Source organism: Coffea eugenioides, unplaced genomic scaffold, assembly GCF_003713205.1.
Source record: "Coffea eugenioides isolate CCC68of unplaced genomic scaffold, Ceug_1.0 ScVebR1_3469;HRSCAF=4686, whole genome shotgun sequence".
Taxonomy (NCBI): Eukaryota; Viridiplantae; Streptophyta; class Magnoliopsida; order Gentianales; family Rubiaceae; genus Coffea; species Coffea eugenioides.
In genome coordinates this window covers 1-17,784 of record NW_020864049.1, presented here as the reverse complement: position 1 = coordinate 17,784, position 17,784 = coordinate 1, and the positions used below count along the sequence as shown (strand labels likewise).

Below are 17,784 nucleotides of genomic sequence, written 5' to 3'. Positions count from 1 at the left end.
AAAAAAAAATGAAGTACTCCATGACGCACGAGTTTAAACTTCCTGTTGCTCCAGACCCGCATGAGCTAAAACTGTGGATAACAACCACCAATAGTGTAGCACGTGGTTAAACTGCTGAAACACTCCACTAAATCTAAGGTGGTAAACAAAAGGATACTCCATGACGCACGAGTTTAAACTGCCTGTTGCTCCAGACCTGCATGAGCTAAAACTGTGGATAACAACCACCAATAGTGTAGCACGTGGTTAAACTGCTGAAACACTCCACCAAATCTAAGGTGGTAAACAAAAGGATACTCCTGACCCGCAAGAGTTTAAACTGTGAATAGTAGGAACTACGTGTGACTTGATTCCCTTTTGGGATACGTAGGCAGCTTAGAGGGCAACTTCTAAGTTCAGTTACAACCCTATAAAACTAAAGTCTTTTTCTGAATGATTCTTTGGATAAAAAAAAAGAAAAGAAGAAGACAATTCAAATTATTTTGTGACATATACTTGAAAGTGTATTATTCAGATTACCAAATTATTTGGATAATTATCTTTTCAAGTGTGATCAAAATTATGCAAAGATAGAATTGTTCATACTACTATCGAAAAAGCAAGTAAAGACGAGGATGTCTGCAAGAATGTGATGAAAAGAAAAAAAAAAGTTTCATTATGAAGTGCTTGTACTCATAGCTGCACGCTTTGAGTAATTAACAAGAGATGAAATTTGAAACAAAATAAAAGATGGCAACTATTTCTAGAATTCAAATGACGACAGCTCCTTTCGGTTGTTTTCAAGTAATGCTTGCATCTTATCCAAAGTTTGACTCTCCTCAGCAAGTAGGGGCGGGGAATTCTCAATCTTTCGAACTTCGTTTTGTAAGTCGAACACCACGCCTCGCAGAATGCCCTAAGTACATGGGGATTCCTGTCATATGTGAAAAGTGAAGCATATAAGGCGTCAAACAAGTAATTTTCACGGAGCACTTGTTTGCTTCTGCCGAGGATATCCTCCAACCACTCCCAGTAATTCTCGATGTAACTGAATGCACCACTGAGTCTCAAGGAAGGACCCCAATGTGCATCTCCATCTATGATCCGCCTGCCAAGGGTCTGAAAAGGAGTTGTCCTTGGCTCCTTATGATGAATAAGGGATTTCAAGGAGTGAACCTTCGTGCCATCATCTTGAGGAAGGTCGAGTGACCAATTCTTTAACTCTGGGTACTGGTGAGAAGGCCACTTACCTGAGTAACTTCCTTGTATAGGGGGATGCACTAATAATTTCGTTCCTTTGTCACCAGAGTCACCTTCGCTGTCAGTGATAAGGAGATACTTTTCGTTTGAAGAAGCGACTTCCTTGAACACCACCATTGCATCAAGACTAACCTGCAACAAAAGGAAGGAAAAAGAAAGTTTGGTTAAAATAGCAGGGTTGAAAGTAGTAAAAGACTTCTTGAATTTTGGGTGAGTTTTATTGAAGTGGGTAATTGCATCTCCTTGGTACTCCTCAAGCCATAATATGGCTCTCGTGGGAGTTTGCGGTTGCGCCATCTTCAAATTTTGGTTGCGCCATCTCCTTGGTACTCCTCAAGCCATAATATGGCTCTCGTGGGAGTTTGCGGTTGCACCTTCTTCAAATTTCTTGGTTGCACCTTCTTCATGTACTCCTCAAGCCATAATATGGCTCTCGTGGGAGTTTGCGGTTGCGCCATCTTCAAATTTCTTGGTTTCACCTTCTTCATGTACTCCTCAAGCCATAACATGGCTCTCGTGGGAGTTTGCGGTTGCGCCATCTTCAAATTTCTTGGTTGCACCTTCTTCATGTACTCTTCAAGCCATAATATGGCTCTCGTGGGAATTGGCGGTTGCACCTTCTTCAAATTGAGTGTCCACCGTGTATGTTGTAACGAGGGATCCTCCCTTCGTGGAAAAAAAAAAGGGAAAAAATGGCATTGACAAGAAATAAATGCCATAAAGTATGTGAATTACCTTAGCGTTTTGAAGTCCAAGAGCTACGGTCCTAAAATTGTGGACACAATTGGGACGTCAATTTGCTCCAGTAAGAAGTGTCAATGTCAGCTGCAACTTGAAAAAAAAAAACAAAAAAAAATCCATCAAGAGCAAAATTTTGCCTTGCTTCCTAAGAAGGGACATTCAAGAGAAAGACACGGCATGTGGCATGTGTGTTGCCCTAACCAATTAGCATCAGTGGGAAATTACATGGAAATAACTTCAATTGCAATTTAAATGAAAAACATTGTGGAGTTTGCGTGGATCGAGAGGGCTATGGTGTGCAACAATGGAAAGAAAACGAGTATACTTTGCAAAGTAACAACCGAAGTTTAAAGTGGTCTTGGCCCTAGGTTCAATAATTAATCTGTGCTCGCTAAGTTTTGTTGGAGTTATTTGGCAAGTAATTGAGCTACTTGAAGAACACATGCAATTTTTCAGCAATAAAAGGTGCACAAGAATCAAATTTGCAGCAGTGACATGCAATATGTCTATCGAGTTAAAAAGAAAATCTTGGATCCCTTGATACTATGTGGTAAAAAAATATATATATATAGCCCATTCGGCAAACATTGTGCGAGTGTTAATAAAAAAAAAAAGAAAAAAAAAGCTGGAAATCAAGACTAAAAGGAGGCTCAATGATTACCTCGGTGGTGTCAAGAATTTTTCTGGTTTGTTCTCTCCCCACGATGCTGCGATTTGTTTAGCTATGTTCGAAGCCGCAAGGAGCAATTGAAGAACTCAAACTGTAAGGGATCTTATTGTTTAGCTGTACTTGAAGCCGTAAGGGATCCCATTGGTTTCTTTTATAGAACTCAAGCCATGCAATAATAAAAAAAAAGGAAGTCACAGTTCATTTGGGAGTTGCAAGGATCGGACATTGTGACATGACAAATTCGGTTCCAAGAGTTAGAAGTGTCCAGTTGTTTATTTTGGCAATAGTCAACTTGTTGCAGTGATACCCAATTGGACATTTCCATTCCTTATTTCAAAGCATTGCCGGTTACTTTAAACATTTGAGTAATCTTAAGAAGAGGAGCATTACTTCTGTTTTTTGTCTTTGTTTTCTCTCCATTTCCGAGGTGCTCAACTTGGTAGAATTGGTTTTGGCAATTACCAATTCATTGCAAGTGCTCAATGAATTTTGCAATGCTCAACGAATTTTGCTCAATTCCAAATGAATTCGGCAGTACTCAATTCGGCAGGCACTTGCCCAATTACCAATTCATTGCAAGTGCTCAATGAATTCGGCAATGCTCAATTTGGAAATAATCGAAGGTGGTATGTTTCTAATTCTCTTGGAATCAATTGCAAGTCAAAAGGGAAAATGGGCTGCTGTCTCTTTAAAGCATTGAAGCCACGGCAGTATGATTCTATACATGAATCAATTGGAAGCTACAAGTTTCGGCAATTGTGCTTCTTTAAATCAAGCTTAAGAAATCAATTCCAATTTGGAAGCTACAAGTTTCGGCAGTAGTACTTCTTTAAATTAAGTTTGAGAAATCAATTCCAATTTGGAAGCTACAAGTTTCGGCAATGGTACTTTTTTAAGTCAAGTTTAAGAAATCAATTCCAATTTGCTTGTGAATAGGATTCGGCAGCCATCGATTTTGCTTCCTGGTTTGAAACCTCATGCAAGGTGGTGAAAGTTAACATGTTCAGCTGTCTAAAGTGGAAGTTTCATGATAAGTATTGAATGGGAAGTTTCCACAGAACAAATTGGTAGCCATGCTTTGATTATTAAATGTTTAGGCGGTGCAATGGTCATAGAAGGATTCCTAATGCAAATAAGGCTACATTGAAGTTGCTGAAAGTGAAATTCAATTAATGGCGCCTATTGGAACTTCCAGGTGAAGAATATCTATGGAGCAAAGTCTTCAAGGGACATGAGACCATTCTTGTCGGAATAATATCGATTGGAACGTTTGAGCTTTAATGTCTGGTGTCTTTAATGTATTGCAACTTTAAGTTAATGGCAGTCACTTGGACTAGTCTCCAATGGAATTCCAAAGACCAACAGAGCAGCAATTCGAGCAATACAATTGGCTTTGGCAATTGCCAAGCCATTGAGTTCCGAGACTAATTGCAACAATTACATTGTAATGACATGGGGAATAATCCTATGCATCACACTTTGCCGTAGACCACATGTAATCCGTGAATGGTGTAGACTTTTTATGATCTTCGATCACATGTATTAACCCAGGCTCTTGTTGCTTGCCCACCAAATCGGCAAAGGAATTGGCTTCTCTTGAAAAAAAAAAATCAAGTACTTTAAGTCTCAATTACATCCTTGACAAGCAAGTCCCAATTGAGTCTTGAAGTGGGGGCATTTGTAGACAAAGAAAATTTATTTAATTTATTTAGTCAAGATTTATTTAAATTAAATCGATCTTGATTAAATTAAATTAAATTATACAAGTCCATTATGTTTTGGACTGGCAAATTGGGCCAATATTATATGGGATATTAAATCAAATTAAATTCATAGTGTCCATTTAAGTTAGAGTGAATTGATTGCTTTATTAATTCACCATGGACCATTTGGGTTGGCCCACTAGTTAAGCCCAAATTAAATGGGTTTCTTGAGTTATAAGTTACCCAAAATGCAGGAAGATATCTGGAGGGTTTTCTTGAAGACCTAGCCTACATATTTTGGCTATAAATAGAGGTCTTCTCTCAAGGCAAAGAGATAGAAAAATCCCTAACATTCGGAGAAACTCTGTCAAATTCCCTCAAGAGCTTTCTTCCTCAAATCCAAGTCCAAATCAAGTCAAACAAATCCTCCTGCTATCGGTGTTGAAGACTCGAAGTTCCAAGTGTTTGACGCCATCATCAAATCAATCGTTTTCTACGCCGAAATTGTAGGAAACACCCTTTCGATTGGAGAACAAGTCTTTTCGGCCCTTCAATTGATGCTATTCGAAGAAAAGAATCAGGGGATTAATTTCTTTGATTCAAGAATTTTCAGAGATTGTAACCCGCTTATTATTTGATTTAATAAATTTGATATTTGTGCAAGTTTTCTTGTCTTTTATTTTAGGCAACAAAATTTGTGCTTACACTCTCTTCTTGTTTTTTTCTTTTTCTTCAAAATTCAGATTTTGCGAAAAATTTAAATTCGGAAAAAAAATTTTTGAAAAAACAGTTGAAAAAAAAAAACCCCCAAAACCATTTTATTTTCTTTTTCTTTTTTCTTCTTTCTTTCTTTCTTTTCTTTCTTTCTCTTTTCTTCCTCTTCTTCCCCGCTGCTTTCCCTCTTTCCCCGTTTCTTTCCTTCTTCACCAGCCGCTGACCAGCACGCCGCAACCTCTTCGTGCGCTGCCAGCAGCTCCACCTCCACCAGCTCGCGCGCCTCTCTTCGCTGACCTGCTGCGCGCCGCCCAGAGCTTCACGCTGCGTAGCCCTCGAGCGCGGGCCTGCCGATCTGCTCCACCTGCGCGCGCCCGCAACCACCAGTTCGCCCCAGCTGCCGCGACCTCCGCCGCCTGCCCACTTGCTTTCTTTTCCTCGCAAGACCACCGCCACCAACCTCTCCACCACAGCAGCTCCACCTTGCGAGCACGCCGCAGCAGTCCGCCGCCGCCACAGCGCCACTGCCCAGTCGCCATTGCCGCCGCACTCCTCTTCCAGCCGCGCGGCAGCATCGTGCGACACCAACCCAGCACGCCGCCTCCTTCCTCCGCACAGCTCGACCAGCCCACGCCGCACCACCACCGCCGCTCCACCTCAGCACCTCCAAGCTCCACCGCCAGTCTACATAGCGCAGGCCACCTGTCACATTTCTTTGACAGGTGGAGGTATTGACTTCTTCCCCTGATTAGCATTTTTCTAGATCGGAAATTGCTGGAGTATGTGTCTCTGTCTTGGGCGTTTTGCCGGATAAAGCAGGGGATGATTTGGGCATTTTTCTGGGTTTCATTTTAAGGGTGATATTACGTTGAATTGCTGACATAGTGGGGATATTTTCTGCTATTATTTGAATTTTTGGCCGGTTGATTAATTTTTCCCTGTGACTCACCAGTGGTACTGGTTGATTAATTTTAAAGTTTAATTTCTTGCGGTTGGGTTGCTGCCATTGAATTTAATTCTTTCCTGTCTGTGCACCAGTGGTACTGGTTGCAGTGTTGCTGTTGGTGGCGTCTAATTGACGTGCTGGGAGTATTTTACCTATTGATTTCAATTGCTAAATCTTTAGAGCATTTGTTGCAATTTTGGACTACATTGTTCCTGCATTTGACCCAATTGGGGCCACCAGTGAGTATTGATTGAAATTGCTGTATTGTTGGGATATTTGTATAGTCTCTAGGTGCCTGGGTTGTGCATTTTGCTGATCGGGTTGTCTACGAGGAAGGCACCAGTGGCTATTAAATTGTTATTGTTTTGAATTTGCTAAGTGGCCTCTCTCACCGATGGCCTCTGATGCTAAGTGACTCCACTTGCGAGATCAGGTTCACCATACGGATGAGCAAGTAACACATATCGCCAACCAGATGGCTCCAATGTCTAAGACCCTGGCCGCGTACTTCCATCATATCTGTTTCACTCCCCCGTTCCCACGTATCCCGTAGCCGCTCGAGAGGGAAGTTTCGTTTTCCTCTTCGCTTTAATTGCTATATTACATCTATTGAGGGCAATGTCGGACTTAGGTGTGGGGGGAACAGCTGTGGTACAACTAGTATTTCTAATTTTTAGTTTTTACATGTTTTCCTTTATTTTTGTTATTTGTTCTATTTTTCGTTTATTTACTTTATTTTATTTTCTTTTATTAGTGGTCAGCTCTTATTTGAATGCCAAATTTTGATGTTGGACTGTTGTCTCTAATTCTGATATTGCCAAATTTTATTAATAAAAGCGCATCAAGTTGATGTGGTTGAGTTCAGGAACATCTCTTTGGTGAATATCAGTAATTGCTTGATTTTTCTAATTTTTGGTTAACTTTTCTAGGCATAGGGAATGATTGTTGGCATTCTTCATGTGAATTGGTCCAATTATTAATTTTAGTTCTCCATGTCTGGAAATTTGAGGCTGACTGCTGTTATTCTTGTGTTGCTTTTAGATATCGTGCTATATGGTTGCAAATAAGATCGAGTTGACTGTACTCCGCTAGTGGTTACTACTGAGTAATCGGGGATTTTCACCTAAAGTGTTGATTTTCGTGTCAAAAGGTAGTAGTTGCTATGAGTGCGTGGTCCCGTAGCGATTGGAGCTGAGTAACCGGGCTTCTCCATCTGGCAAATGTTGGAGTTCGCATCAAAAGGCTCTAAGGGCTATAGACTAAGTCTTTTGTTATTCAAAAAAAAAAAAGTAAATAAAAACAATAAAAAAAAATAAAGATTGTGTTAGTATGTGAATAAAGTCCAGCTTGCCGGTCTTGATGATCTTTTAAATGTCGAGATTTTGGTTACAATAGTTGACCATTTTGCTGTAAATGTGAGCAACCTTCCTTTTCTGAGCATTAGGTTGCTTTAAAATTGGGAGGAGTTGGTGGTTGGGAAAAAGCTAACCGGAGCTGGTCTTTCTTGATCATTAACTGATGATGCATTGATTATGTTTTTTGGGGTATGCTTAGCAATGAAATATAGTTAGAGCAAATAGCCATTGTTCGAATATTTTGGTGTTCAAATTGCTGATTCTGTAAACTTGGGATAAGGCATGAATATTAGGTGTGGGGGGATTGAATAGGTGTTAATTCGTAGTAATTTTATTGTTAAATTTTTCCTTTTATCCTTGCACAATATTGTTCTTATTATTAATATCATACTTATATTGGTATTGGACCCCGATTTCAGGGAGTGAAGCAGAAATTACAAAAAATGAGGAAATTTCTGAAGAATAATGAGAACTTCAACATAAGCCACACGAACCACTGGCCCACATGGTGATAGACGCGGACTGCATTTCTTTTTTGCGGATTAGGAGTATCTTGGAGTGTTGAAGTGTTTGACTATCAAGAGGAAACTAAAGAAAGAATGACTTCAGAGAACTTCACTTTATGTACACTCCTTTCTCAATTTGTGCGGGGACCACGGAGAGAAGAAAGGCATTAGTCATTTGAATTGAAAGGAAACAAACGTGCAAAGAGTTGTTTTTGTTCCTTATTCGTGGGGACCACTGGTTAGATAGCTTTAGTCATTTCCTTTTGGCTATATAAGGACAACCGGAAGAAAGGCTACGGAGAGTTTTTTAGAATAGTTTAGTTTTATTCTTTCTTGGTTCATTTGATGGCCTGGACCTCAGTTAAATTACTTTGGAGATTTTCTCATGAGGCGTGGCTAAGTTTTCCTAGTCGAAGGTCAATTTGAGGACTCGGTTTCGAACATCTGTGAGATTTAATTATTTTATTTATTTATTTTATTTATTGGTATTTGTGCGTTTCCTGATTTAATTGCTTATGCTTGTTATGTTATTTGAATGTCAAGGGCCCGATATTCGAATTAACCTAATGATCTAATGCCAAATTAATTGATTGAATCAGTAATTGTTCAATTGATTAATACCAGTGGCGACTAGCGTGATTGGTTTCATGTTAGGGAAACATATGATCTAACTTAAACAAACCCCCGTAGCGTGTTTGTTGGTTAGGATTGGGTTTTTCTAATTATTAATGCAATCGAGTAATTAAATCCTATGGTCGTACCTATGGTTATTTCTTGGTTAGAGAAATAGTTAACGGTCGTACCTTAATTATCGAGAAATTAAGGAAAGGCTGGTTGTTCATCGCGTGTATGGCAACTATAACCAATCTATTAATAAGTAATTGAATTATCTTTGCGTCGATGATCAGTTGCATGGACCGTGTCTGAAAAGTTGTACCTTTGGCTAGAGTCATATTGGTTATTGATTAATTTCTATTTATTTCTATTAGTTGTTTTATTAGTTAGTTAATTAGTTATTTTATATTCTCCAAAAACCCCCCATACTTCGGACTCTAAAAGAAATAAATTATCCCCAGTCCCTGTGGATTCGACCCTGCTTATCACTATCTACAGAAATTATATTTTGTTTGAGCAGGTATTTATTATTGCACAGGCTTGACAACCTGTCAGAAAATTATTTGCACTAATTATGTGCAACTTCATGGTTTCATCGTCCACCAAAGAAATTAATCAATCTTGATCCAAACATGCACAGATAGATCTGTTTTGGTTTATATTTTTTCCTGGTAAAAAAAAATTTGATAAATATCAGCTTCAACCACTGTCATTAATCAGAATATATTTTCGAGAAGATAAGTCACTTACATGGCATTTATAATGTTTTTCAAATCTATTCGAATCACTCAATAAGCAGTGTTAGTAACTCATGTTTACCATATGACATCTAGAATCTTGTTGAGTGAATGTTTCTCAGTGATCTCTATCTACAATTGTATTATTTCGAGTCTCATGCATTATCTAACTAATAGACAAAGTGGCCAAGGAAAGCGCGTGGAGCTAATTTTAGCCGTCCTCTAAGTGTTCCTGGCTCCCATGTTGTCCTCTTCCTCTTTGTTGGAGAATAATAATTATATAATGCACTGCTGATCAATAGAGGACTACAATTTTTAGTGGATGAGTGTATGTTGGATTTGTGTCTAATACATTTGTGTGTTGAGTAGAAATTATTAAATGCAAGAAATGATTGTAGTTGATGGCTCTTGATTTAAGAAAATGTATTAATTCATTTGAAAATGACTTTTGTATCCTTATTCTTTTGGTTATTCAATCTTATCTTGTATTCTAATGCTGTTGTTTGTTATTAAATGCTCTGTGTTTTTTGATATTAAAAGCCTTCAATAAATGTTTGTCCATTTCATTATATTATCTACTACAAAAAAATTGATTTCTATCTAGGACATATTTCTCATTTCATTCATAAAGATTTGAATAAATATTTATGCTACTATTAAAAGGAATTAATCCCTATGTGGGACATGTAATTAATTTGTCCTTTGATTAGTAAAGTTTTGAATAACTGTTTATGCTTGTCATTAAATTATATTCTATTGTAGAAGGAATTAATGTCTATGTTAAAAAATAAAAGTTATCATTTATATTATTCTTATTATATAATTAAATGTCCTGTGATTATTTCGATAAAATGCTTATCATTATGATTAATTTATTTGGTACAGGCAACTAGCTTGTTTTTGGTGTGATTTATATTATTCTTATTATTATTAAATGGGGTGTTATTGTTTCCATAAAATGTTTATCCTTCTGATTAAATTACTTTGTACAAACAATTAGTTTGTTTTTTATGTAAATAATTAATATTTTCCTTTCAAAATTAAATAATTTATGCTTTATATCATTTTCATTATTAAATAGTAAATTGTTTTTTTTACTTTTCATTAAAAATAATATGACGGTTATTATTATAATTTTAAATAATAATGCTTTTCGCTGTTAAATTATTTAGTTTGAACAAATTATTACTACCTTTGAATTATCTTTTGAGCTTTTTTAAATGGAGAAAATTTTAAAGAAAGGTGTCAATGTCATTTTTGTTTAGAGCACGTCTTTCTTCTGTAAAACATTTGTATCTTATTGTACCCCGCTCTTTCTTTTGGAAGCTGCGACTTCATGCTAACTACTTCCTAAGTACAATGGTCATCATGATCACGCACATTCTAGCTTCTATTCTTAATAAACTATAATTTTTCATATTAATTAAACACAATTCTTTTAAATATCAATGCATTTTTCCACAATTCTTCTTTTTTCACTTTGTTTTAGTCAAAATGTTTCTATCTATGCATTCTCTAGCGTGTGATTTCACTATTTTAATCATTCTTTACCAAATACTATATTGGAAATCTATTCCTATGTAATTTAAATACTTGTTAATTTGAACACACCATGCCATGAAGCCATTGTTATCCAAGATATTCTTTTCTTCATTCAAGGTACATGAAAATTATTTATTCTTTTTTCATTTTTCAGGTTCAACCTTCCTAGCACCCTTTGAGATTGATTACCCTTGAAACTGGTTCTGAGCAAGAAGAAAGCTGGAGAGCGAGCAGATTAATACATACTCAGGCTGAAACTTTTGAACAATTTTCTGAAAAACTCGTTAAAGTTCAACATGCAAGAATATTGCACTGCCGGGCAGTTCTAGACAAACAAAAGTAATAATGGGATTAATTTCAAGGAATATCAAATCTAAATAAGGAATTTCGAGTTATGTATTCAATCTACAGCTTGTGCAAAATCAAGGGAGCACCATACTGTGGTTTAAGTGTTACCAATGAGATGGGAGCATGCGAATAGGATGGTGAAAGTTTGAACCAAAAGCGTTGCAGAATCATTGCCAGCACCAGCTTTGCTTCCAGCATAGCGTAACTTTGACCAATACAAGAACGAGGTCCCCAACCAAATGGGAAGAATGCAATATTTCCCTTTGTTGCATGTGAAGCTCCTTGAGAAAACCTTTCCGGCTTGAACTCTTTCGCATCTTCGCCCCATATTGCTTGGTCATGATGAACTAACAGGGTTTGTATCAGGACTAGCACTCCACTGGGAAGAGATAAATTTCCTAATTTAGTTTCCGCAGCCGTTATTCTACCATTGACTGGTATGGGTGGATATAACCTTAAAACCTCATGCAAAATCATAGTTACCTGAGGAAGAAAAAGGAAATTGTGAGATTTCTAGCTAGATTTTTGTCAATGTTAATTGTGTTATGAAACTTGCTGCACTCAGAAAATTCCACTCAGATTTGAGGATAGCAGAATATGTCATCTGAGTGATATTTTAAGTAGGAATCCTATCTTTCATGTCCAATTACAACATCTGGTAAAACAGTTCTTGGTTTTTTTGCTTCCATTTCCTGTAGAGTTATATTCTTGAACTCAAAACACTTGAGGCATGCTTGAATTCTGCTTCGGAGGTAATAATAAGGATGTATGCAGAAGAACGTAATGTCTTAGGGTTTCTCCAAAAGAATGTGCATGCAAATAATTTCATTTTCATCTGAAGAATATTCACCAACGAATGGAAGAGGCATAAGAACAATAGTAACAGTAGTTCATTGGGCAAAATGTCTAAAGGCTAATCCTGCCCTCAAGATAAGTTTTAGTGAACATGAAACTGTTGTCATTGACATTTTTGTTTTAGATATCTCTGACTCAATGGCAGCTTTCTAACAAATTGTGTTCTGTGCTTACCAGGAAAAAAAAAAAAGAAAAATAAAGAAAGTTGTGTTCTTTCCTCACAAAAAATAACTAATGGACCAAACATCTAAGGACATAATGAAAATTTTTTTAACTGCACGATTGCTGAATTTAAAGGTCATGAGCTTTTGGTGAGTTTGTAATAACAAGGAACTATCTTTATAAACTTGATGCAGTTTCTTAAAATGTTGTGCATGTGTGTATATTAATCTAGCTGCGCCTTTGGTTAAGGACATCTAATCTTGAAACTTGAGTTGTCATGAATTTAGATGGCAGAAAATATGACTCCAAAAGCTTGAATCTTATCACAGTGCAAATAGAACTTATCAATGCACTACTTACAAGTTTTAGGTGATTCAGTCCATCAAAATCTGGTATTCTTGTGCCAAAGACTTGCAGAACCTCATCTCTAGCACGTGTCTGCCACTCCTGATGCACACTCAATAAAATCAATGTCCACACAAGCAGCACCGAAGTTGTCTCCTGTCCTGCAACATAGAAAAGCCTGCATTCTTCGATGACCTCTTCAATGGTCATGCCAAAATCCTTGTTTCCATGCCTATCAATTTCTTGAGAATTTGATTGTAATAATAGTCCCAAGAAGTCATCATCACCGAATTCCCCTGCTCTTATTTCATTTAATCTTGAATTAATGATTTCTCTAATTGAATCAGTAACATCTTTGAAAATTTGTCCCATTCTCCTATTTCTTTTAGTTGGCAAGAACCTGCACAAAAACCTAAGTTGCAGTTAAAGACAATTTCTCTTGCCAGGGTCAATGTTTATGATCAATTTGAGATGAACTGCAGGAGTGCAAACTTTCAAAATATAAAGAATATATTCTTTTGCAATCAGAGAATTAACAAAAGATTAACCTCCATCCCGGGATAAGCATTGACCACAGAGACTTGATGCAAAGCTCACACTGTTCTCCTTGAAGTTCAAAAATCACCCTGCCTTCTTCATAATTACTACCAAATGCAGTACGCGAAATTGCATCAGAAGACAGACTTCGAAGACTGGGCCAAACATCCAACTCACAAAACCCTGTTGGTGAAATGATCTCCTCCCATTTTCTCAACATTGCAGTAGCACTTGTACAAAAGGATGGGAGCATAAGCTACGTGCAAGCAAGAACAAGAAATACACAAAGACAATGGAAGAAAAATCATAATCAGTATTGCAACTTAATTTAGTGATAAAGCTTCTTTAGCTCCTTCTATCAATTACGCATCTTCTCTATGCTTGTTCTTGTATACAACTTGATTAAGGTGAACTCATCTCATTTACATGTCACCATATACAGAAATTATATAACAATTGCTTAAAATTTCTGGATTTGAAAATTAAGTGATCTTTAGTAGAAAAAACCAGACAAATCAATGGATAAACCTTCAACTTCTCGCCATGAAAAGCAGGGTTGATGAGTTTTCTGTGTTTGGCCCATTTATCTCCGTTGTAGCTTATCAGTCCTGGTGCCAGCAATCTGGTAAGTTGATTAACTACAGGCTTATGAAAGAGGTTGATGTTTTGCGAAGCCTCCCTTATGAGTTCAGGGTCCTGGATACATACAGATGGTTCTGGCCCGTACCATATGTATGTATTCTTTCCTGCAACAAGTAAATTGCACCACTTGTTTTGACTCAAAACCAACACTTATAGACGAGCACCAGAACATCAAGAAATCAAGAGTGACTTGGCACCAAATGGTAGGAAAAGAGTACCAATCTTGTTAACTCCAGTTTGCAGCCAGAAGAAAAATGTTGACATGCTATCAATAGAAACATCAGTGGGCAAAAGCATTATTTTTTGCTGTGATGGTCAGTTCTGATCCTCACAGATATTGATATTTCTATTCCAAATCACAGAAATCGTGATGGTTTTATTTAGCTTCCACACAATTGTATAAAAGACAAACACTTGCGTAGTGAATCAATAAGGTCATTTATGGATGATGCAAGCAGAACATAATACAAGTGCAGTACCATGTTTCTTGACCAGATCAAGGTATTCAGGAATGATTCTTGGGACAATATCATCGGAGAGATTGATGGGCTTGGAGTGAGCTTGTTTGAGCAAGGTTGACATTGCTATCACATCTCCCAACACTGGTATATAAGAATTCCCTCTAAATCCCTGCTGTCTGAGGAGCTTCTCAAGCTTTTTGGGATTCAACCAAACCCATTTGAATAGCTTCCATGCCAATGCTACAAGAAAAATAGCAGAGGAAAGCGCTGTAACGAGGACGATGGAGCTCAAGTACGCTGCCGGTGCTCTGTCCATTGATCATCGGCATTTGGTCAACTTCTCTCGTCTCGGAACCAGATTAATTATTTATTAAGTTAGACTGTTACTTAAACTCCCAAAAGTATATCATAGTTTGCAACATTTCCCCTGCAACTTCTTAAATTGCATTACTCCCCTTCAAATTCTATGATATGTTACTTTAGTGTTCAATTATCAATGATTGAGAAACATGGTACAATATGTAATTGAGCTTTTGAAATATACTGCTAAATCCTACGAGTTAGTCATGTTTCTAACTAGAAAATTACTTAATAGAAGAGATAGTGTTGTTAACACTTAACAAAAATGAAGACGAAGAAAAGGGATATTGGATTTTGAACAAAATAAAGTTTAGTACATATCAAGTGATATATCCTACTTGACCAATTGAACAGAATTGTAAACAAGTTGTCCAGCCTCATCATTTCCTTCCAATTCCAATTTCAAAGAAAATTGTAGAGTGACAGAAATGAGAAATCTTTCTCTCTCCCCCTCTCTATCTCTCTGTTTTGGTTCTAAATGAGAAATCTCTTGACTTTCATATCTACCCTTTAATTGAGACTCCATTGCCTAGTTAGGAAATTCTTATGCTTTGTAATTACTTTTTCCTGCCTAGTTTTCTCAAAAATGATATTGAGTTATACTACAATGACCATCTCCTGATTCGTCTAGGATATTAGGAGAGAAAAAGAAAAGATGAAAAAGCTAAAATGTGTGGTATGAAGTATAAGAGAAACTACAAGAATATGTTAAGAGGAAAAGTAGAGTAGAATGAATTCGAAAACTTCTCAATGTTAGACAAGTCACACAGCATGACTCTTTTCTTTCTGGGCTCTCAAACCAACATAGGGTTTACGATGAGAAACCTCCCTTTCTTAATTCTTCTCCAAAATAGATACTGAAAAAGAACTCAGCCTGATGGTGCTTACTTCAAGATTCATAGGGTTTACGATTTCGCTCTTTGATAACTCTCCTTCAACATTTAAATTTAATGATTTAGATTTTAACATGCTCAAACGTGTTTAATAACAAAAAATATAACATCTTCATTCATTAATTAAGTGTATTTGAATTGAATTGTCTAGCCAAAATTTATTTTAAAAAAATATGCGATAAGCTGTTTGCTAACAACTTGATGGAGAATTCGTTCAAACGGTATGGCAGGACTTAACAATTCAGATTTCAGTTTTATCAAATGCATTAATTAGTTTTTGAACTCTGAATACAAGAATCATATCATTACCTGATAGTAACATAGCTCCAGAAAAAGCAACATATATCGTACAAAATACTAACATTTGGTATTTGGTGTTAAGGATGCACCCAAGAAAGAAAACATCAAGAGCTTTCATCAATTGTACATTTTCAAACAATTGTATGAGCTTTAAACAAAACACGTAAAATACATTTTTAGGCATCCCTGAGTGGAGAGCATTTTGCTGTCAAACTTGTGTTTATTCTAGCGGACATAACAAGAACCAGACTTGAGGATCCTATGAGTTCAATGTTTTCCAGCTTTACCAAATCTGAAGGTCAAAAGATTTCTGTGCGTTTGTAAGAATTCCAAGTATTAGTAGCATTCTTTGTAGATTTGTTGCAGGTCAGTGGACTGTCATGCATGTCTACCAGCTACATCTTAGGCATCAAGGACATGTAACCTTGACAACATTTTCAAGGATTTAGATGGATGATTACTGGAAACCAAATACTATAACATTTCTGCAAATCACTTACAAGTTTTAGACGATTCAATCCATCAAAATCTGGTTTGTTAGTGCTAAAGATTTGCAAAACCTCTTTTCTTGCACATGCCTGCCACTCTTGATGCCCACTCAATAATATCAATGTCCATACGAGCAGCACACAAGATGTTTCCTGTCCTGCATTATAGAACAGCCTGCATTCTTCAATGACCTCTTCGATAGTCATACCAAAGTCCTTGTTTCCATGCTTATCAATTTCTTGACAATTTGATTGTAATAACATTCCCAACAAGTCATCTGAACAGGATTCCCCTGTTCTCATTTCATTCAATCTTGAATTGATGATTTGTCTATTTGAATAATCAACATTTCTTGCGATTTCTCTCATTTTTCTGTTTATCTTAGTTGGTAAGAACCTGAACAAAAACACAGTTCACCAAAAAGTTACGACAACAATCCCTAGATCGTGCCTGCCAGTCTGGATATCTAATCAATAAGATCATAGTCCACACAAGCAGTGCTGAGGTGGTCTCCTGTCCTGCAAAATAGAACTGCTTACACTCATCAATGACTTCTTCGATAGACATACCGAAGTCCTTACTTTCATGATTGTCAATTTCCTGAGAACTGGATTCAAGTAGTATGCCCAACAAGTCATCCTCACAGGCTTCCCCTGCTCTGATGGAATTCATTCTGAAACTGATAATTTCTCTAATCGAATCCTCAACATCTTTGGCAATTTGTCTCCTTCTTCTGTTCCTCTTTGTTGGCAAGAACCTAAAAAAATTTCAAGTTAGCATGCAAGCGACATAATTGCTTTACTACATTGTTTCTGATTATTTCGAGCTACAGAACTGCATTGCCAGTAGTAAAGGATTCACCTCAATCCGGGGATAAACACTGAAGCTAGAGCTTGGACACAGTGCTCTGCCAGTTCTCTTTGAAGTTCAATTATCCTCTTTCCTTCTTCATAGTCACTGCCAAATGCTGTCCGTGAAATTGCATCAGAAGGCAGAGTTTGAAGATGATGCCAAACATCCAACTCAAAAGACCCTTTTGGCGAAACAAGTTCCCCTCATTTGCTCATCATTTGACTTGCTCTCGTCGTAAATGATGGGATCATACACTATATTGCAGAAAGTAAATAAAAGGTCACAAAAAATGGGACATCAGGATAAGAGTTCCTAGTCTATTTGTGATAGAAATCCTTCGGCTGTTTGTGATCATTGTGCATTTTATCTTTTGTTTCTTTGAAATTAGTTACTGTTCTTAGAAATTCTTTGACAACTGGTCTTGGTACAAAATCTAAACCAGATCAGATTAACCTCCAACTCCTCGAGATGGAAAGCTGGATTAATAAGTTTTCTGTTTTCGGCCCATTTGTCTCCATTGTAGCTAACCAGTCCTGGCGCCAGCAATGTGAAAAATTGACCGGCATGAGGCTTTTGAAAGAGATTAATCTCTGGTGTCACCTCCCTTGTGAGTTCAGGGTCGTGAACAACAATTGTTGGTTGTGGCCCATACCACATATATGAATTCTTACTTGCAAGTCACACCACATTTCTGATGTAACGTCAAATTCTTAGATCAAACTGATAAACTTCTTAAATCAAGGGTAATTTGGCATGATTAAGAAGCAGAAGT

General features: G+C 37.1%; 2 protein-coding genes across 2 annotated transcripts; both read right to left on the bottom strand.

Annotated features, from left to right (window-relative positions):
- Positions 1-11,089: 11,089 nt before the first annotated feature.
- Positions 11,090-14,434, bottom strand: LOC113757946 (cytochrome P450 CYP72A219-like). Its single transcript, XM_027301007.1, has 5 exons — positions 14,137-14,434; positions 13,544-13,761; positions 13,027-13,271; positions 12,494-12,878; positions 11,090-11,599 (listed from the first exon to the last, which is right to left on the bottom strand). Exons 1-5 carry the CDS (start codon positions 14,432-14,434, stop codon positions 11,174-11,176), a joined length of 1,572 nt encoding a protein of 523 aa, XP_027156808.1. The 3' UTR covers positions 11,090-11,173.
- A 2,107-nt stretch (positions 14,435-16,541) lies between these two features.
- On the bottom strand, positions 16,542-17,669 carry LOC113757947 (cytochrome P450 CYP72A219-like). Its single transcript, XM_027301008.1, has 3 exons — positions 17,405-17,669; positions 17,022-17,127; positions 16,542-16,917 (listed from the first exon to the last, which is right to left on the bottom strand). The coding sequence occupies exons 1-3, from the start codon at positions 17,667-17,669 to the stop codon at positions 16,542-16,544; spliced, it is 747 nt and encodes a 248-aa protein (XP_027156809.1).
- Positions 17,670-17,784: the final 115 nt, after the last annotated feature.